The sequence below is a fragment of the Cydia fagiglandana genome, chromosome 17 (genome assembly GCF_963556715.1).
Source record: "Cydia fagiglandana chromosome 17, ilCydFagi1.1, whole genome shotgun sequence".
NCBI lineage: Eukaryota > Metazoa > Arthropoda > Insecta > Lepidoptera > Tortricidae > Cydia > Cydia fagiglandana.
In genome coordinates, this window is record NC_085948.1 from 6181107 (window position 1) to 6199077 (window position 17971).

General features: G+C 38.9%; 1 protein-coding gene and 1 long non-coding RNA gene across 2 annotated transcripts in view; both read right to left on the bottom strand.

Moving 5' to 3' along the window:
- The window catches only part of LOC134672408 (uncharacterized), a 91938-nt gene that overhangs the window by 27925 nt on the left and 46042 nt on the right, over nt 1-17971 (bottom strand). The gene's annotated exons all lie outside the window — the stretch shown is intronic.
- LOC134672693 (uncharacterized) lies at nt 6905-8005 on the bottom strand. Its single transcript, XM_063530646.1, has one exon. It carries the CDS (start codon nt 7563-7565, stop codon nt 7167-7169), a length of 399 nt encoding a protein of 132 aa, XP_063386716.1. The 5' UTR covers nt 7566-8005; the 3' UTR covers nt 6905-7166.

Here is a 17971-nt window from a genome sequence, read left to right on the forward strand (position 1 = left end):
ATTTAATATCATGGCTTATTATTATAAAATACTTTATTTACCTTACTTATGTTCTGACAGTTATGGTCAAGAAATATATATGGAGGGTAGTTGTGTTATTGAACAGCAGTTCTAACTTATTATTTCGATATAAGTACGTATTAGCTTAGCAAAAGTGAACCATCTCGTAAAAATGTAAGTGTGATCTTTGTTTTTATACTACGTATCTCACAAACTCATTCTAAACACTAATTAATATGTAAACCGGCCCTAAAACAACTGTACACGCTTGTAGAGGCCTTATAGGAAAAAAAATTATTGAATATCTCCGAAATGGAGTTAATTAGAATATCGGTGTCTTTGAGAAAGTTACTTGATTTAAGCTCAGGAATGCACCCTTGAAATTAACGGAAATCAAAAAAAAAACACGGTGTATATTAATTAAAGCAAAAATACTGCTTTGCATAGAGCATTATTTTCTATTTTAATAATATGTAAATTATATATTGTTATTTTAATAATATAATTTACTCCCAAAACACATAAAACGCAATGTTTTCCGATAGGGGTATATCATGTTTTTATATACCTCTATATTGTTATAGGTACTTAACTCAAATTCTACTTACACTCTTATACTTATATTCGCAGAATGATACCGGACCTAACCCCCCCGCCGTCACCCCAAGTGCCGAATCCCAAATTGCCCGCTCACGAACTGCACAAAGCTCTGCTCAAGATACTACAAGACAAAGGGGAGGTCGACGGGGAAGTCAACAGAATGCTCATTGAGTACGTGTATAGAGGCTGCAATGTTAGCTATACTCGTAGCGCTCAAAATTCAGCTAAAACGTAAGATACGAGTCTCGAGTCGAGACACAGGCGAGCCAAAGGCGAGTTGGGAGCTGGCGAATTATTAGGGTCGAAAACTTTAGAGTATGATTAATGTTTTGCATCTTACTTGTGGACACCATAAAGTAATAAAAATACTTTAAATTCGAATTTTCGAAGTAGGTAGTAATCGGGTAATCGGGAAAGTTGCCCAAATTGCCCGCTCACGAACTGCACAATGCTCTGCTCAAGATACTACAAGACAAAGGGGAGGTCGACGGGGAAGTCAACAGAATGCTCATTGAGTACGTGTATAGAGGCTGTAATGTTATGTATACTCGTAGCGCTCAAAATTCAGCTAAAACGTAAGATACGAGTCTCGAGTCGAGACACAGACGAGCCAAAGGCGAGTTGGGAGCTGGCGAATTATTAGGGTCGAAAACTTTAAAGTATGATTAATGTTTTGCATCTTTCCTGTGGATATCATAAAGTAATGTAAATTGTACTTTAAATTCGAATTTTCGAAGGAGGTAGTAATCGGGTAATCGGGAAAGTTGCCCAAATTGCCCGTTCACGAACTGCACAAAGCTCTGCTCGAGATACTGCAAGACAAAGGGGAGGTCGACGGGGAAGTCAACAGAATGCTCATTGAGTACGTGTATAGAGGCTGCAATGTTAGCTATACTCGTAGCGCTCAAAATTCAGCTAAAACGTAAGATACGAGTCTTGAGTCGAGACACAGACGAGCCAAAGGCGAGTTGGAAGCTGGCGAATTATTACGGCCGAAAACTTAAAGTATGATTAAGGTTTTGCATCTTTCCTGTGGACATCATAAAGTAATAGAAACTGCACAAAGCTCTGCTCAAGATACTGCAAGACAAAGGGGAGGTCGACGGGGAAGTCAACAGAATGCTCATTGAGTACGTGTATATAGGCTGCAATGTTAGCTATAGCGCTCAAAATTCAGTTAAAATCACAGAATAAATAATAGTACTAGGTACAGAAGACTCACTCTCTAACAAAACGCGTCTGTTACGATCAGCACAGATATGGCCGCTAGGTGGCGACAGCGCCACGCGCGGCTTATGGCAAACCCCAAAATTGGGGTCGAACGGATGCACTTTTAGCTACCTGTAGCAAAGCGACGGAATCGCGGAGTGAGTCACGCCTGCTAAAACGTAAGATACGAGTCTCGAGTCGAGACACAGACGAGAAAAAGGCGAGTTGGGAACTGGCGAATTATTAGGGTCGAAAACTTTAGAGTATGATTAATGTTTTGAATCTTACTTGTGGACACCATAAAGTAATAAAAATACTTTAAATTCGAATTTTCGAAGTAGGTAGTAATTGGGTAATCGGGAAAGGAGAAAAAAAAAACACTATGTAACGGTTGTATCCGAAAAGGAACTCTTAGTACAGAGGAATATAAATGACTTTCAAATGATGTGTTATCCAATTTCCGAAATTACCCGAATACACTATAGGTCTAATTAAAGCCTAAGTAAAATGTATCTTTTAGGTAATGTCTATGTCGGCGGGCGATCGTAAGATCAGACATATCGTGAAATTCCTAGGCATATCGTGAAACGTGAAAATCTTTGACTCGTTCCCTGAGTTGACGGAGCCCCGCTACCCGGAGTCCGTTTGCCCTTCGGGCATCTGAAGCAACCTAACGAACCTATCCTACCTATATCTTGGTTTAATGTGACTATCGTCAAAACATTACACAAGAACATTACGATCTGCCTGATCTTACGATCGGCCGCCGACATCTACGAGAAAAGACGCCCGTTTTCCGGAACGCCTTGCATTGGTGGTTGGGGAGGCAGACGGACAACATTTTAAAATATTTCAGCAATGATTAACCTATCGTAGAGAAAAGTCAGTTTGTCAAAAAAAAAAAGTTCATGTCAGTGTCATGTGGCATAGCTTTGTTTTCTAAAGATGATCATTGTGTCTATACTTTGAATGAAAATTCGCTACTAGTTAACATGTGTGCAATATTTCAATGTGTGTGTTCTTTGAATTTTTTAAGGCGAACGAAGGTTATCAGCTCGTTTTACAAATCCGACTTCTTAAAAAAGTCTAACTACATTATTGAACGCTACAATATAATTTATCTTGGTCTGCATCAAATAACAGATGCGATGGTAAAAATTCCTTCTAACGGATCTTAGACCAAAGAGTAATACACGTCCAGCATAAAAATTACCTTTTATGAAGATCTGAAATAGGAAGAATTGAAATTCTTGACGCTCTTTTGTTACAAATTAGACTTCATCTAATTAGAGTTTTGTTTTTCATTAGCAGTGTTTTCCCCGTTTGATTCTTCCTTTATTATATGTATGTAAGTAGCTGTGTTGTGCACAAAGGATTATACTTTCTATTAAAAGTTGTCAAAGCATAGCTCTAATATTAGTAATAAAATAACTCAACTCTTTACGAAAATGTATAATAAAATTAGGGAAGGTATTGGTATAAGGTGATTAGTTGGTTACTTTATTAAGAAAAAAGCATTCTACAGCGCCTCTCGAGTTCCAAACTTTTGTCTCTTAGAAAGCAAGAAAATTCGAATGTTTTATTAAATATATTTTTTCTAAGTATCCGCATAGAGATTAAAGCTAAAAACAACCAATATTTGTGCTCTTTCGTAAAACCTCTGGTTGGCGAGCTACAATATTTATTATATGTGCCATAATCATAAACAGCCTGAACACAATTCCCATTTCAAATAGATGGGCATCTGCAATCATATCATGCACTATGAGTACATAGCGTGCAAAAATATCAGACACGTTCTTATTTGTAGAGCCCTAAGAGCGTCAATATTTCTATAAGACATTCCTCCAGGATAAGAAAAATAAACTTCGTTTTCATCACTAGCCATTTCGATCCAGATAAAAAGAAACTATTTTTGTATGGAAATATTAGTTACTATCACGTAATAAGTTCACTCTAAAAGTGTCGTAATGGAACTAAATATTTTATTCATTTATTCAAAAGTAAGTGAGCCCAAAAAAGGCCTGAGGTAAGAAATAGATTTTCAATCAATAATTCGAGTCCTCAGAAATCATAATTTTAATAGACAATTTGCGTTTATATCCAGGAAATTTCTTCTATTTCTATATTTAATAACAGTCGGCTTCACTCGTTTTGTTGCATGATCAAAATTCACATTTTTGTGAGCTATTTTAAAAGTGAGCTGAACACGAAATGCCTTTTAGCATCAATATTTTTGGAATAATTGTTTTATTTCATCGAATAAATTGTTTTATTTCATGTCAGTTTTAGAAATTAAGAATGGAGTAGGCTATTCAGAAGGGTTAAGATGGCTGGCTCTTTATCATTTGTCACCATGCCTGTCACGCTCTAACGAGTATGTAAGTGCGAAAGTGACGCATGACATGACAGGCGATAAAAGCGCTAGCATGATACCGCTGCCGCTCACTGCAAAGAACGATCTTTATCATTATCACAAAAGTTAACATGCATCTCGGCCCGATTCCAACTTTAAATATTACGTCTATATACCTACGATATGGATTAGATATGTCACTTTTGACACTGACAATTCTAATCCATATATCGTACCTAGACGTAATATTTGACGTATTTTAAATCGGGCCGTCTGTTAGATTAAAAATTAAAAGGTTTAGTTTTATATGTTTTTCATGTCATGTGCTGTCATTGTCTTAAGTCGAAACTTGTTTAGTAAATCTTTGTATCATAAGTAGATTACGTCCTAGTTATGAGTTTAGTATTGTCCTGTATTACAATTTTATGATTATTTTAGCCTACTGGTATTTACTTACGTGAAAATTGTGAAATAGTGTTATGGTAATGTGTCTGTTCTTCCCCTTTAAATAAAATACTCTTATTTTTACGTAACCAAAGTATGTCTAGTCTAGTTAAGTATATTATTTACCTCAAATATTATGTTATAGGTAGTGAAGTTGTCATATTATTATAGTCCACGAGAAAAACTATAAAATCATATTATTTACTCAAATATGTATTATGTTTTAGGTAGTAAAGTTGTCATATGTATTATAATAGTCCACGAGAAAAACTATAAAATCTATTATGTAATAAGCCTATTTGTATCTTAACTGCCGGTCTAGTCAAGGTTACAATCGCTATCGCTTCGACAACGAAAAGCATTATGTCTCTCTATCACTCTTCCATATTAGCGTGACAGTGACAGTTGCGTTTCGATCGCTACGAAGCGTAAGCGATTGGCATCTTGGCTACGCGGCCTGGTTCTTAAATACATATAAGGTATGGTAGGTACCTACCTACAGTAAATAGTATTATGGTATTTCCACAAGTCGCAATCGTAAAATGGACTGAAACTGTTTTTCTCTTGGACTTTTAGAGTATTCGCTTAAAATTAATATAGTAATGGATTGTCAAATTATAGAAAATATTTTATGAATAAAATAAGAACATCTATTGAAATAAATAGTATTATACTTAAATAAATACTCTGAATTAATTGTACCAAAAATCTTTCATTATTAGCTAATAATAACTATTTTCGCATCGTTTTACCATTAGCGCAATAGTTCGAACTTAAGATACGTCAAATATACGATATGGATTAGATATGTCAGTTTCAAAAGTGACGTTTCTTCAAACACAAACTTCACTGTTGACACTGACATATCTAATCCATATCGTATTAAACCATAATATTTGACGTAAGTATCTTAATGTTCGAATCGGGCCGGAGGTGACACTCTTAACGACAACCAGGTAAATGATCTGATATTCCAAACGAGATTCAAAATAACATATCTAATTCATATAAAATAATGGATGGCCCTTTATGATGATCAGGGGTCGTACAAAAAGTGCGGATGACGTCAAACCACGTATAGGATGATTTCAAATAGTATTTTTGATTTTCATAAACAATTATCACTTATCATTTATCAACCTCTTTATTAAACGATATCGCCACTTGAAATGAGTAAGTACGTTTTTGACTGACACATTGTCAATCAGATGAACAATAAATTGACTTCGTTATTGTTTAGCTATTGTATCTTCACGATTATATTTAGCTAAAATTTGTATTTACTAATGTATAAGAAAACGCTCTAAATGTCATCTTTACTCGAATATTGTGGCAATTTTCCGTTTTTGGAGGTACGTGACACGGAAGTTTAAATACAAACTCAAACATCATTCTGTGTGCAAGATTACGTCATTTTTACGTCATCCGCACTTTTTGTCCGACCCCTGATGATGATTTATTGCATAACATTCCATTTCATAAAATGGGTTAGGTGCTTATGTAAAAGTAAATCTGTCTAACGTATGTCGTAAAAGTAAATCTGTCTAACGTATGTCGTAAAAGTAAATCTGTCTAACGTATGTCGTAAAAAAAAGTAAATGTCTGTATGTCATAAAGATATCTATATATTATCCTTTGCTAACTTTTTATACTTATATCGGTAATCTCGTAGTATTTTCGTGGGAGTATAATTAACCCCATGAGACCTAGTCGCAGTTATTTTGTTTTTAAATTTAGAATCCTTAGTTACTCAATCAAAGTTCAGAATACATTGGGGAATATGAAAGGTCAATGCGGCTAACTCCGTCATAGGGTCTATTCCGTCTACGAGAGTATATTTCTTTGATTTTCAGTCGTAGGAAAATAAACATTTGTTTTTGATTGCTGAAACTAAAAGCAATTGCTGCTTGGTCGACGAAATTATCAACGTTATTCGTTGTTCAAGAAAAACGCTAGTGAACGGAATAAGTCCCTATGACGGAATAAGCCACATTGACCTTACATACAAAAATTTGTACGCGGGGTCTCAGAAGGCTTTGTTAAAATAATCATTAGGTACATGCAACTAGTATAGTTCAAGGGAGATGGATCAATTTAGTTGTTTATAAGCGTTGTTAACTTAAATTAATAATTTCGCCTGAAATTTGGTATATGGATTATTTTAATTAAATGTTGTTATTATACTCACATTACATTTATGTTAGGATATAATTATTTAGCTCAACTTTAACGAATTTAAATATTTATTATTGAATAAAGGATCGAGAAATGATAAATAACTGAATACATTTAATGGGTCGCTTTATTCGATACACAATAGAGATTTGCTTAACAATTATAATTCGTAAACTTTGACTAGGTAGTGACTAGATTAGCCCATTGGGCCACCTGTTGCTTCGATTAGCAATTTTCAGCCTTACGGCTTTTTCCTTAAGCACTAACCGGAGCCCGGCATAGGAATGTTTTGTAGGTAACACTGACGTACACTCATTAAATAAACACTGAAGAGTCCGAGCGTGAAGAATTAGGTTTTGGAGGGCTCCGGGCCCAGCAACACTCAGGCCACCGCCATCTCGTCGATCCCGCGGAGCAGCCGCGAGCGCAGCCGCGAAAACACGGGGTGCTCGATGGGGATGCCGCGCCGGTGCAGGAACCGTAGCGTCTCCTGCGCGCACACCAGGAACCCGAGCTGCTCGGGGTCCATGTCCACCGGCACAGAGTCCAGCAGCGGGTCCTCGTTTTCGTCGTTAAAGTCACCGCGCGCCTCCTCCTCGCGTTGTGTGTCATCCAGCTCCACCGAACAAATCCGTCCGAACAGCCGCTTCAGCGCCTGTCTTTTCTCCGCACTCTCCGAGTCATGAAGCAGCGGCTCGCTGCGCGACCGCTTACGCCGCCGCTGCCGCTTCGCCCGCATCTCGTCAGTTTCGTCACAATCGCGTTTGCGCTTGCTAGTCATCGCGTGCCTGCCGGCGTCAGGATGCAGACTGCGAATGGGCCGTGCACAGGGAATTGAAGGGCCTCGACGCAATTACACGGGCGCCGTCCGTCCCTCTCCGGCGGCGCGGCGGCGGGCGCGCGCGAGCGGGACGCCGACGGCAGCTGCACCGAGAACAGCTGGGCGACCAGTTGCAGGGCGCGGGGCACGCACGCTTTGTTTGATAAAGTTTATTCGGTGAAATAAAACTGTTAGCCGCGATTGCGCGGGCCGGCGGGGCGCGGGTGCGCGCGGGGGGGACAGGACCGGCCGGGCCGGCAGCTGCCTCGCATCTGCCCGACTTCAGGTGGATTCCCCGTGCTTCGTCTCAAGGCGGCTTCTATCGACTTAGCTCGGTGTAAACAAAGCCTGCCTTCCTAATCTATGTACCTAACTAAACCCTGTAAATTGATGGAACAGGGGCGGGGCGCCCGGAGGCTAGCTAACGCCGAACACAATCTTCGTTTAACAAAGCAACGTACATATATGAACGCTGTTGCATATCTGTTTCAAACTACATAAGGATTAAGATAACAACTCTCAAACACGTAGGCTACTAACAGTACTAACACATATTATTATGTTTATTGAGTTTATTTAACTTCACGTAACAAAAAGTTTAAATTTCGCATTGCGGCCGATGAAAAAACGAAGTTAAAAATAAATTCGCATCCGAGCTCATCGTTTCACGGACATTTCAGGCCGCTATATACAAGTAGGTAAACTAAGTACATAAATTGTAAAAATCAATACTGCCGGGCTTATATACTTTGTATGTACCTGCAGGAACTGTCGAACATAGTGAACTACAGGTGCAATCTGCGTGTGTATGTGTGTGCGGTTTTATCAAAGTTGATGCGTTGCAACACTCGCAACTGGGTAAAGTTCATAATGCTCATAGTTAACATATTATTGCCGGCTGTGTATTTATAAGAAAACGTAGACAGACTAACTATGTATCTATTTACCGGGTGTGGCCTGTAAATGAGCTAAAAATGTAACTGTAGGCTGTACTCCTCATACTGACCAACATTTGTTCAGCGACTTTTAAAAATAACTTGTGGTTTGATTTTTAATACACTTTAAAGTTTATTCTAAGACGCAATGTATTGCGAATTTTGTTATGTTTAAGGCGTGACAAGCAACGTCTATCACAATGATATGGCGTGGCGATGGCGTCCATTGAAGATAATATTTATTTTGTATGAAAAATAGGGAGTCTAAATACTTTTACTATTACTAATACTATTTTTAAAAGTTGTTGAACAAAAGTGTCACCGTTTGAGGAGTACAATCTATGTTTTAATTATTTATATTGTTACAGGCCTCACCCGGTATAGCAGGTATTTTCTAAAATAGAGGTTAGGTTAGGGGCAAGGCCTATTGACTTCCTTGGAATGACGTGACCCTTCATAATTGTACATGTGTGCTCCGTTTCTAGAGCTGTATTGCCAGTAATTACCATAAAAATATTTTACTACAGCAACATTGCTAGAACTGGCTTTGTCTATACGATTTCTAGGAACAATTCCAATTATTTTATCAAATATATTTTGATTTGTATTTTATGAAGTAGTCAAAGTCATATGTAAATTATTATTTATTTTTTGAAATATGTAAATTATTATCTATTTCAGTTTGTCTTTGTCTATGTTCATAAAATCTATGAAGGGTAGACGTGCCTCTACCCTCCTTGATAAAATTAAAAAAAAAATCTTTGTCAATAGGCCTCTTTGATAGGCCTTGATTTGAGTCTGGCCGGTAAGAACATAGACAAGACAAAAGTCTGTAATGTCAATGCTGTCATTTAAGTCATTTAACGCCAAAAATATAAATTTTCATATAAAACGATTTATTCACTTGAAATATATTTATTTACCTATTAATTTAAAAATAAAAACTATTCATATGTACGAGCAACATATCTAGTTAAATGCGTCTTCGCACAGACTTAGTTAAATTTAAACCGTTGTCGCTCTTCCTTCCTTGCTGTATTATGTATCCGGCAATGGCGACTTCATCAACAATTCTTATCCGGATTATGAAAAGCCCTAATGTGTGTGTGGAAACCGTTGTACTAAACCAGAAACAGCGATAATTTCAAGGTAAGAAATATATCAATCTTTAAATAAAAATGAGCGTACTGACTAATTACCAAATTCAAATATAATAATTTAATCTTACTATCCCCGTAAGTCCCGCGGAAGCTATATCGCGTCCGAAATTATAATCTAAATTCATCATAGATGTAAAACCTCTCATTGTTTACGAGTAAGCTGGTAAATTTAGACCTTATAGGAATTAGCGACGTTAGTAATTAGGAAGTTAGATTATATTGTTTAATTTGTGACTATTTTGTTTTAGAAAGTGAATCATGGCTTGAGTGTGTGATAATAATATAATCCTGGCCCGTCATATGATTTCTTGGAAAAAGCTCAAAGGGCACGTATCTGCTGCATATACAGACTAGTTTTCCGGTGACCAAGAACGCTGCGTGGAGCTGTGGAGCAGAAATGTCCGATAACCGGATAGTTGTAATAACAACTTGTAACCATTTGCCATATCAATGTATGTATTCATATGTATTGCTCCTAACATATATACACTAATCCTAATAGGAATGAAAATATTTATATCTTAATAATACGTAACTTTTTGTAACCTTTTATATTTGACGAATTTTTAAATATAGTACCTAATCATTATCTTATAACGTATTTCTTTATTTATTTGTGATATGCTAATTTAAGAGCCCAACAACGTGCACACTAGCACCACTGCTAAAATAAATAATCGTGATTATTTTCGACGTTTCGAATACTTCAAGAGCAGCGCTGTGATCGGTGACTCATCAAATATAAATAAATAATGGAAAATAAGGTCCCTAAGTGTAAATTAGTCACCTTTAATTGCAAGAACGTTAAAACGTCTGTAAATGAAATTAGAATGCTATGTGAAAAAGTAGATATAATATGTCTTCAAGAGCATTGGCTGTTACCAGCGGAAATTCCATACTTAGGAAACATACACACAGACTTTGCCTACACGGGAACATCAGCTGTTGACGTTTCAAAGGGAGTGCTGCGCGGGCGGCCGTATGGAGGTGTAGCTATTTTATGGCGCAAGTCCGTATTTCCGAGCGTCACCGTAATTTCGTCGGATAATAACCGTGTAGTTGCGATAAAAGTGCAAACGGCCGACAGTGTTTTTGTAGTGACTAACGTCTATATGCCCACAAATTGTGATGATAACTTGCCGTTATTTGTACAGTGTTTAGGTTCGTTGAGTGCTATAGTGGAAAGTTGTAATGCTGAATGTGTTTACATGTTTGGAGATTATAATGCCCACCACACGGAGATTTTTGGTAAGGAAATGTTATCATTCGCTGTCGAACAGTTGTGGATGTGTGCGGACTATGAATATTTACATGTGAACTCTCAACATTTTACATTTATAAGTGATGCTCATAATAGTAAGAGGTGGCTTGACCACTGCCTTGTTACGTGCTCCGCGTGGCAAACAATAACAAATGTTTACATTGATTATAATGTCTATTCGTCAGATCATTTTCCGTTAATTGTGGAATGTAACCTAAATGTAATAAGGTCGAAATTGGAACACCATGAGTTAGCTAATAATAAAGTTATATGGGGTGATAGGGACTTGCAACATATAGAACAATATACAAAAATGTGTCATAACAAATTACGGGAAATTGACTTTCCTTCTGATTTGAGTCAATGTGCGGATCGGATGTGTAATTGTGAATCTCATAGGCAGATAATAAACGAGCTGTACGCAAAAATAACTCAAGTAATGACACGTGCTGCGGCCTTGACCCACAGCGGCCGGGTAAACAAAAGTAGGAAAAAGGTAGTAACAGGGTGGAATCTTCATGTTAGTGAAGCGCATAGGGAGGCCAGGCGATGTTTTGAGTTGTGGGTTTTGTATGGTAAACAGTCAGGTGGGCACTTTTTTGATCAAATGCGTAAAACTCGGAGTACATTTAAAAATAAACTAAGATGGTGTTTAAAGAATCAAAATCAAATCAGAATGGATATCATTGCTAAGCAGCATGACAAAAAAGACTTTAAATCTTTTTGGAAAAGTACGCAAAGCCTCAACTCAAAGCCTTGTCTACCTACGAGTGTGGATGGGATAAGTGATCCTAGTGACATTGCCAATCTGTTTATGCGTCAATTTAGAATACAGGCTGCTCATACCACTGAGATGGAGTATGTGGGGCAGTGCGGGGGGCGGGGGGTGGGGATGCTCGATGCTGAGCAAGCAAGTGGTGACTCGCCGTTGGTTTATTTCTCAACTCGGGAGGTGGCCGACTTAATAAATAACATGAGGCGTGGGAAGTCACCGGGGCACGACGGGCTTAGCATCGAGCATCTTCAACATGCTGGCGTACATCTCCCACGAGTTCTCAGTATGCTTTTCAACCTCTGCATCCGGCATAGTTATTTGCCTGCGAGTCTCATGCGTACACTAGTGGTGCCCATTGTTAAAAACAAAACCGGGGACGTATCCGATAGGAATAACTATAGACCCATATCGCTGGCTACAGTCACAGCAAAGGTGCTTGACGGTCTTCTTAATAAGCAGCTCGACAAGTATTTACATTTACATGATGCTCAGTTTGGGTTTCGAGCTGGTCTCTCGACGGAGAGCGCCATCTTCACTTTAAAGGAGACCGTCAAGTACTATACTCAAAGACAGACACCAGTTTATGGATGCTTTATGGACTTATCCAAAGCCTTCGACATGGTTTCTTATCGGATACTGTGGGGAAAGTTGCGGGCCACTGGCATGCCTGTAGAGCTGGTTGACTTGTTCAGTTACTGGTACGAGCGGCAGGAGAATTGTGTAAGGTGGGCGGGAGCGATGTCCGACACATACAGACTGGAATGCGGAGTGAGGCAGGGGGGGCTAACCTCGCCTAAGCTTTTCTGTCTGTATGTCGACGAGCTGATTGCCGGACTCAGCAGCACGTATGCGGGATGTTCTATAGATGGCCAAATGGTCAATAACATTAGTTACGCGGATGATATGGTGTTGCTGAGTCCGTCAGTCAGTGCACTTAGAGACCTGCTGCGCAAGTGCGAAACCTATGCCGATTCACATGGACTGAAGTACAACTGTCTCAAAACTCAGGTTATGGTTTTCTCGGTGCGGGGCAGGTCTTTAGACTATGTGCCACCCATCAAACTGCATGAACAAGAGCTGGAGAAAGTTGACCGGTTCAAATATCTAGGTCACATTATCACGAGTGACCTAAAGGACGACAGTGATATTGAGAGGGAGCGTAGGGCGTTGGCTGTTCGGGGGAATATGCTGGCTCGCAGGTTCGCACATTGTACAGGGGAAGTAAAGAGAACCTTGTTCAAGTCCTTCTGTCAATCGTTTTATACCAGCGGCCTGTGGGTTAGTTACACTCAGAAAGCACTCAACGCCCTACGAGTCCTCTATAATAACATGTTTAGGGTCCTGATGGGACTCCCTAGATTCTGCAGCGCATCGGGAATGTTCGCTGACGCCCACGTAGAGGATTTCCACGCCGTAATGCGCAAAAAGATGGGGTCTATTAGAAGCAGAATCCAGGGTAGTCCCAACAGCATTCTAAATATGTTAGCGGATAGGCCAGACAGTCTTTTGCAAAGACACTGGATGTCCGCACTAATAAACCCCCATATTAGGGATGTTTATTATATCAACTAACCCCGTACTACACATAAAAAAAAAATTTGAAAGTTTGTTTTAAATTTGATCATTTTTCATTAATAGCTGTCAATAGAGTTGAATATTATATCCGCCATAAATGGCTTCGTATGTGGTAAAGGGTTAAAAAAATGTATAAATGTAGTATATTTACATATGTAAGTACAATTAACCTAGTTTATAAGCAACAGACTAACAAATGTGGACTGTATTTGTCTGAATAAAGAAATTATTTATTATTATTGTATGTCTTTCCCATCACGGAACAATGGTGTTCCGGACCTTTGGGAGGCGTGCGCGGAGCCGAAGCCAACACGTAGAGGCCCTTTTGACACTTTAATTAAATGTAAGGGGTACACCGAGCGGATGCTGCCCTTACCCGTGTCATGGGACGCACGCAGAGGCAGCACCCGCCAGGGTGTAAGGGCTATTGAGAGTTGATGAAATCTAAAATGAACTAGGTTATTGGGTGAAAGCGATGGACTAGTACTGAGCTATGGGGTAAAAAACCGGACGCCTGCCTAATAAAACGGTATGCAATTTTATTTCCGGCAGACGGTGACTCGCCCTCACAAGATGGGCCCCCACAAAAAAGCGACATCTAGGATGGCTCAAGGGCAACACCGGTGTGAGCGGCTCAGGGGTGTCGAGAGGTGTGCGCCGCTTTCTACCCAGTGGCTGTTAACAGCCACTGTGCCAACTCGCGTCTTATGCATATTTCACTTCCACTTATTATTATTATTATTATTTAAGTTAAATTTAAATTTTACAGGTATTTAAAAAAGTGGCCGCTACTGACTGTATTGTGTATTTAAGTACCTTTTGAATACATCAAGCTAGTTTTTATGTTGCTGGATTCGTCAATCTATGAGCTCAAAACAAAAACGGCCGCTTTAGTTTTGAACGGGTAGGTTGACGAATCCAGTAACATAAAATTAGTTTAATGTATTCAGCAGTGGCGCTAGTGTGCACGTTGATGGGCTCTTAAAAACCTGACCCCAACAAAAAATAAAATAATACAAAAAGAAATTCCCTCTCCGGGATTCGAACCCAGGACCATTAGCTTCCTGAACTGGATTACTGCCAATACCCGCTAGGGGCGCTAGGCTAAACGGGTTGTCAATTCTAATTACAATGGTATCCTACCGAGCGCTAGTAGTATAAACGAACTTTTGAAGGGGACATTTTTTTGTATGGAGTTATCGTTCTTCTCCTAGTGAGTATTATATTCTTTGGTTAGGGGTTAGGTAGAGGTTTTGTAGGTTTGTTTTGAAATACGACTCTCTCAAGAGAACTTTTGCTTTGTCTGCTTGTGGTTCAAATCTCAAATATCTGTTATGTCTTTAAAAAATCGGCCAAGTGCGAATTGGACCGCTTCCTTACCATTACGCAAAAAACGGCAAAAACTCATGTTTGTTGTATGGGAACCCATCTTAAATATTTATTTTATTATGTTTTCAGTATTTGTTGTTATAGCGGGAACAAAAATACATCTTCTGTGAAAATTTCAACTGTCTATCACGGTTCATGAGTTACAACCTGCCGGCGTATTATGAATGGCTACATACGTCTTTATCGACGTGATAAAATAACTGTCACTTTTTAACACCGTGGGATAGAACGTGATGGACACCGTTTTATCACGCTGTCACGAAGACAAGAACGTATCCGTACTGGTGACAGACAGACAGACGGGCAGTGGATCTTAGTAATAGGGTCCCGTTTTTACCCCTTGGTTAAGGAATCCTAAAAATATGTTGTGTTGTTGTTGCTTCATATCATTCTCCTCACATTTTTTCTGGCGTCCTTTAAAAATTTCAAATTTAAGAGTAGTAGCTAGTAGCATAACGTAACGTTAAGACAAACGTAAGTACTTCAGCGATTTCATTGCAATCGGAATTTGATAGCTGTCGATGTAAAGACGACCAGCCTGCAAGGGAAAATGAATCGTTACCCTTGGAGTTAAAGGCCAGATTTGGGTATTGACGGATATTTCGGGATTGGATTGGCGACACATGCATTACAAGGCATTCCTGAGACAGACATGCTTTGTCATCTGCACCGGATTGGTTCTGGTTTCCCGTTTGGTCTGTTGTGGCGATACGGCGGCAGAGTGTATCGGAGACAGAGGGTCTATCGCTCTCTGAATTTGATTTTGCTTCATACATGTGGAAGCACATTGCAAGTGCAAACCTCATGGCTCCTCTACACGATGGGCCAACGCCGGCCGGTCCAAGGGACGCATTTATGTGTTAGAGGGAGCAAGTGATATTGCTATCTCATTCTACCGCATGGCTGCCTCCCTTGGAGTGGCCGGCGTTGGCCCATCGTGTAGAGGAGCCACGTCGTGTACTTTCTCCCTTGAGTAGGCAGCCATTAGCTAGAACTGGAAGTGCATCCGCCAACCTGTCGTCAGAATGGCGGGCGCCATTAATTTCTTAAATATCTCTGGAGTTTAAAGAGCACATTGCTACAATTTTGGCGCACATTTGCTAGCACTAACTCCTGGCGTAGAGACCGAGGTGAGTTGTGACATCATCGATTTTTTGGAATCTATTAACTAAAAACTAGGTCGCAATAATGCGCGTTTGTTAGTTCAAGTTACGAGCTTACAAACGCACACTGTTGCGAGCTAGCTAACAGTTATTAGATTTCAAAAAATCGACAATGTCGCAACTTTCCTCTGTCACAACTCACCTCGGTCTCCCCTATACCGTTGCTTCATTTGTTGAGGTTAATCCGCAATCCTGACTCTCACTTTTAACATACAATTCTAATCTTCATACTCGTATTTTACTGTACTAAGAACAACATTGAAAAATTAACCCTATAACGTTACGCCATAATAACGTATGACATATCTGTGTTTGTAAATCTCTGTGCTCCGCAAGTTCAAACTCAGGCGGCGGATGATTGCAATAGCTGTAAGCAATGTCTAGACTCCAGACCTAGACTAAGATCATTTTGAAAGCTTGTACCTATGTACGTTATTTTGGTGGTAATTTATTTTTCACCTCAGTAGCTCGAACAAGGGTACTTTGCTTCTTAAAAAAGTGAGCAAAGTGCGGTTTTGCTCACTGAGTGAGACAAAATGACATTCACGTGAACTTTATAGTCTGAATGTCATTTCAACATGCGGGGGCTAATACAAGTTTGAAATACTTGGGTTCTATTATCTCTGTCCCTTTCATACTATTAGCAAAAAGAAACAGACAAAACAGTTAAAACTACATTCAACGGTATATTGAGGGTTTATAAGACCCCCGAAAACTTCAGACTTCTTTCCAAACCACGTACGTGTATGAATTCCTAATAATTAATTAATAAAAATATAGTTAAAGATTTGATAAAAACTGATAAAATACTATATTTTAGGTATTTTATGGTACAATTAAAATAATGAACTCAAAAAATACACAGATTTTCACGCAAAATTAATTAATTTACTTTTAAGAATTTCTACCATCTAGTTGACAATAGTAGGTACGTATCCGCAATTCGGACCGTATCTTACAAAGTTCTTTTTTTACAAAAAAAGTTTGCGATTAAGGTGTCAGTTGATGTTCGTTATTTTCATATTATTTTACAGAAATTTATTATTACGTTTTGTTTTTGTGTTCGATTGCGGCAATTAAACTTAATTGTTTATATAGGTATCTTAAGAAAACATGAGTGCAGGTATTAAGTGATGAAGTAGGATTACATTTTTCAAGTTGTCTAATAGGTATGTTCTCACTGCTCAGGTGAAAAATGTTGTGTACCTACTACACGAGATCAAAGTTATTTACATATCGTGCGCTTTTGAGTCCCTTACTACGCTCAAGATTCTTAATTAGATTCACACGCTACGCTCGTGAATCTATTATAGAAACTATTTATTATAGAAACTATCAAACTTTGATCTCTTGTTGTACAAATAACTATTCTTCCATACGAAAAAACTGTAGCCGGTTTATAGTTATTGAAATATTTTGATAAAAGTGTTGTCATTTTGTCACAACAGTCATTTGGGGAACAAGTCGAAACAGCCTGTTCGGTGCTGTGGGCGACGGGCCTACCAACCTCCGTGCTGCACGCGTGCTGGCCGGGACGGATGCCGCTGCCAGCGCGCGACTTTTGTTTTTTGTATACATATTATTATATTTTTTCCATTTTCTTGGCGATATAAGCGACTTTGTATATTAACTTTCCGCGTGAGTAATATACTGTACAGCCAAAGTTTTACGTGGTAGTATGGCCCGACAGCCTACAAAAGTGGTCCTTCGAACCAGCCTACAGATGCTGAAAGTAATCTTCACGTTAATGAAGGCAATTAACGTAACTTTTTACCATCTGCCTTCGTCTGGCTAGCTGTATTCGCCAGCTGGTTACGTTCGCTCCATAACTGAGAGAGCTGGGAGCTTGGTGAGATACTAGGGTGAGTTGTCTCAAAAGTTCGGTGTCCACCGCATAGATGGCGCTAAATATAATGTTGTGAGAAAACCTCTGATGGGCGATTCTTCTGGCTACACGTAATATTATATATGTAATAAGATTATACTTAGTCTTAAAAGTTTTCAGTCAGTTTTTATGCATTACCTAGGCTCCAAACTTAACAAGTACGTACTTACCTAGTTAATTATGTATTCATTTGACAAACTAATATCAAACCGATTTACATAGAT

Excerpts from the sequence above, each read along its gene's own strand:
- LOC134672693 (XM_063530646.1), bottom strand. The coding sequence starts at position 7,565 with ATGACTAGCAAGCGCAAACGCGATTGTGACGAAACTGACGAGATGCGG.